Here is a 4,633-nt window from a genome sequence, read left to right as displayed (position 1 = left end):
CTTTTGAGAATTTTATGAAGTTCAGGCAATGTCCAACACATAATATTTGTGTACGGAGAAGCTTACAACATGAGTTTAGTTTGGCTTGTACCTTGAGTCACAGATGTAACTTTCTTATAAATGAATGAAATGATGTCTATTTCCTATTAAAAAAAAAAAAAAAAAGTACTCCAATTAGTTTAATTGATAGAAAATGTCTGGGCTACAACATTCAATATTATGTGGACCTACCAATAGACATGACATGATAATATGATAGTACTGTCACGTAAGTTAATTTTTTAAAAAATAAATAAATAAATAAAATAGTTCATCGATTGATGCATACTGACATGATGTGTTATTGTCACCCCAGTTTCATATCTTTTTGCAGTACTAATTAATTTAGTGGGTGTAGAAAATACCTTAATTTTGATACTTACATGTTCAAAAGTAATGCATACTTGATTTTTCAAGCTACATTGGAGATATATTCTAGAGCTAAATGGTCAAAATATTGGCACAAACAACCAGAGTACGTCCAGAGTTTTCTCTTGTCATGATTCATCATTTACCATCATGTACTAATGACCGAACTATTTCTTATTAAATTACCAGTCACTTGCCAATTAAGATGGAATGGGGAGCAAACAGATGCAGAGAACCCTGAAGGACATCCAGGTGAGCAATACATCATGCTCTGTTAGTAAGTGTTTGAAAGCAAGGTCTATGAGGGAATTTTAAATTACGACCTGTAAGATTTTAGTAGTCAATTTTTGTTAGGAGTGGCAATATGTAACATGAGACCCGTGAATTCAATACGAACACGACACGAAATTAGAAGGTTTGGGATTGTTGTTAACAGGTTTAGGTCAAAACGGATTGACCCGTTAAAACAAGATTTATAAACAGGTCGACCTACTTAACACGAAATCAACTTGTTTTGCCCTGTTTAGAATTTATTTCAAAATTAAAATTTTATTATTGTTAAATTGTAATATTGGTATTTCTCCGCATACTTATGTTTTTATTGTTTTTATTATTAGGATAGTAATTTTATACTTATACTCATATTTGTTATTGTATGGCTTGTAATATTAATTTTACTATATGTTAAAATTTGAATAGTATTAGTATATATTTTTAAGATATTGTGGTTATTAATAAATATAGATCTTAACTTTTATGTGAAATTATGTTAATCAGGTCAAATGAGTAGTTATGTGTTTTAGTACAACTCATTTACATGAAACAAACAGATTTAAACGAGTCATGTCATGTTAGCATATTTATAATTAATTATTAAACGGGTCAAAACTGGTAACACAATACGACCCGTTATCTAAATGGATTGGGTTAGGGTTTTGAAGTTTGACACATTTATAGCTTAATGGGGTGGGTTTGGATTAACCTATATATATATTCGAATGTTCAAGACTTAACACAACTCGAGAACACAACTTGACACTCCTAGTTTTTGTACGGATCACCTTGTTGAACAAATGATGATCAGGCCGTCCAAGCTGCCTGGTTTAAAATAATAGAATTATTGAAACTTGTTTGTATTTATCCAGTCCAATGAATTATGATTACTTGTATTTCGTGCGCGCAGGGCATCAATTAGTTCCAGCTAATTATAGAACCTGCTTTGAATTTGCCAAGCTTGGATCCATGGCAATGCTGATCGGTCTTGGATTTGGTATGTCGGTATAACCCAACCACTTAATTAACAGAATAAAAAAGAACAAAATTAAGGTCTACTTTCATTCATTGCATGGTCTGATCTTATTTATAATAGTTGTTGTGTATTATGTTAATAAGGATTTACCACAATAAGAAAGATAGAGCAAAAGAAACAAAAGCACAAATGGGCCGTTCAAGTCTTGCATGCTCTTCTAACTCGTACTTCAACATACGAATATCATGCTGGGGCGGAACCCAAGCAAGAAATTATATCCAAACAAGAGGGAGACACATTGCCTTATGCAGTTATGTCGGGCTCCGTCACCCTTCACAACGTCACAGAATTACCAACGACAAGCTGTAACGGTAATTAGAAATTACAAAATTTCACAATTTGATCCGATTATCAGTCAGTACTACGCACAGCACATAACATTGCCATGATCTACTTTAGCAATGAATGCCGCAAGCAGTTTAATCAAATCCCAAACGTTGCATATATTTGTCAATTGTCAGAGAAGGAAAAAAGGGCTCCTGGAATGGAAGTGGAACCGACTGATATTGCGGGAAAAATTCTTGCACTTCTTCGGGATGGCGCCACGCACTACCTAGATCATCAGAAGCAGAATACGACGCACTCCGCAGATGGGAAGGAAAAAACACCAGATCAAACTACGAAGGAAAACCCAATTACAGAAATAGCAAAGAAGCTGGACACTCCCATATTGATTGCAGCTAAAAATGGCATCACTGAAATTGTTGATGAAATCCTCAAGTATTTTCCGGTCGCCATCGACGACTTGAATGTAGACAAGAAGAACATAGTGCTGTTGGCGGTGGAGAACCGGCAACCAAATGTATATCAACTCTTGCTAAAAAGAAAAGATCTTCAGAAAGAGAGTGTGTTTGGGCATGTGGATAATGAAGGGAATAGTGCCCAGCATCTTGCGGCAAGGCTTGGAGACTCCAAGCCTTGGCGAATTCCTGGAGCAGCTTTGCAAATGCAATGGGAAAACAAGTGGCATGAGGTACGTACGTTTGAACCCTAGTTAATCTATTTCTATTTATTCTATTTTTTTTTTTTTTATATACAATAGGAGTGGAGATTTTGAATGCAAATCTTTCATTTGGAGGTTCAGATCGTATGCCATGAAAAAAGGAATTTCACAACTGATGGAATTTCATAACAGATCTCTGAAATATACAAATTATATCCTTTCAAAGCATCGCTCCATTTCGAATCATTTCCTAAATTATTAAGTCTAAAAGGGAACAGATTGCAAATTTTAAGTTAAAATGTTTTATGGGATTTATGTGAGAAAAAAAAGTTGAATAAAATATTATAAAGTTAAAAATTTGTTAGAATATATATAAATTTTTAATATTATTTTTATTTTCATATTTTAAAAAGTTGAGTTATGTTTTATGTTTTGTTAGAAAGTTTAGAAAAATTATAATAATTAAGTAATGATTATATGTTTCCTATAAAAAAAAAAAGTAATGATTATATGAAAAAATTGAAAATTTAAAATTAAAAAGTGTTTATATTTATAGTATTTAAAATGAAATGAGATAAGATAGGATGAGATGAGACGAAAACATCTCTCTATCCAAACTTCCAATGGCTTAGATTTGCGATTAAATAGATTATATATGTACTGGGTCCAAATCTCCTGTACTCTACTTGAAAGGGGAAAAAGAATATGAGATACCTAATACTTCATCTGGATGGCCTCATGCAGTATGTCAAGAATTCTATGCCCCTCAACTTCTTCCCTCGCCATAACAATCAGGGCAAGACCTCGAGGGATTTGTTCACCGAAACCCACAAGGACCTTGTCAGAAATGGAAGTGAGTGGCTAACCAACACATCTCAATCCTGCTCTGTCATCGCTGCACTTATTGCCACCGTTGCCTTCGCCAGTGCCAACACTATACCTGGAGGCTTCAAGGAGGATACTGGCATTCCAGTGCTCCAAAACAAGCCTGGATTTGACCTATTCGCCATCTCATCACTTGTTGCGCTCTGCTTCTCGCTCACAGCCTTGGTCATGTTCCTCGCCATCTTAACATCACGATATGAAGAAACAGATTTTGGCAAGCACTTGCCGAGGAAACTCTTGCTAGGGTTAACATCTGTGTTCGTGTCCATAGCAGCAATGCTGCTTTCATTCTGTGGGGGCCACTTCTTTGTGCTAAAGGAGGAACTGAAATTTGCAGCATTTCCAGTTTATGCAGTGACATGCTTGCCAGTAACTTTTTTTGCTGCGGCACAATTTCCACTATATTTTGATCTTTTGCGTGCTACCTTCTCGAAGGTGCCACAACGAAGTTCCAAGATCGTTCACTGACCTTTTTGTTCTATTTTTTCTTCTGTCTTCAATTATTGTTGGCCAGGTTTTATTATCTACGAAGAACGAGTTTTTATCTTTTTATATGTACAACTTAGGTAAATTTGGTCGTACACCCTATGTGCTATATATATATATATATGGTTTTTATACAATTGTTGTAAGGAATAACATCTTGTTATATGAGTTATTCAGAGTGCTACCAAGTGCATTGGGATATAATTGGGGATAAAGTCACTAGAGGGGTACTTGAAGTGCTCAACTCAGAGGGGGCATTAGCAGCATTAATGACACATATATAGCGCTTATTCCCAAACTGAAAGGCCACAAAACAGTTAGGGATTACCGACCAATTTCACTATGCAATGTGTTATATAAAGTGGTGTCAAAAGTCCTAGCCAACAGACTTAAAAAGATTCTTCCTCAGATAATCTCTCCAACACAAAGCACCTTTGTTCCTGGGAGGCTGATTCTTGACAATGTGATTGTAGCGTTTGAAGCCATGCATTCCATGTCTATTAAAAGTAGAAGGCAGCAAGGTCATATGGCAATAAAGCTAGACATGAGCAAGGCATACGACCGGGTAGAATGGGATTTCTTGAGAGCTGTGATGGTGAAAA

General features: G+C 35.4%; 1 protein-coding gene across 1 annotated transcript; it reads left to right on the top strand.

Annotated features, from left to right (window-relative positions):
• Window positions 1-2,102: 2,102 nt before the first annotated feature.
• On the top strand, window positions 2,103-4,097 carry LOC121260190 (ankyrin repeat-containing protein ITN1-like). The gene is made up of 2 exons (XM_041162033.1): window positions 2,103-2,690; window positions 3,405-4,097. The coding sequence occupies exons 1-2, from the start codon at window positions 2,103-2,105 to the stop codon at window positions 4,011-4,013; spliced, it is 1,197 nt and encodes a 398-aa protein (XP_041017967.1). The 3' UTR covers window positions 4,014-4,097.
• The last annotated feature ends 536 nt before the right edge of the window (window positions 4,098-4,633 follow it).

Source organism: Juglans microcarpa x Juglans regia, chromosome 4D (assembly GCF_004785595.1).
Source record: "Juglans microcarpa x Juglans regia isolate MS1-56 chromosome 4D, Jm3101_v1.0, whole genome shotgun sequence".
Lineage (NCBI taxonomy): Eukaryota > Viridiplantae > Streptophyta > Magnoliopsida > Fagales > Juglandaceae > Juglans > Juglans microcarpa x Juglans regia.
The sequence above is the reverse complement of the archived record's forward strand: the minus strand, read 5'-3'. Positions and strand labels throughout refer to the sequence as shown.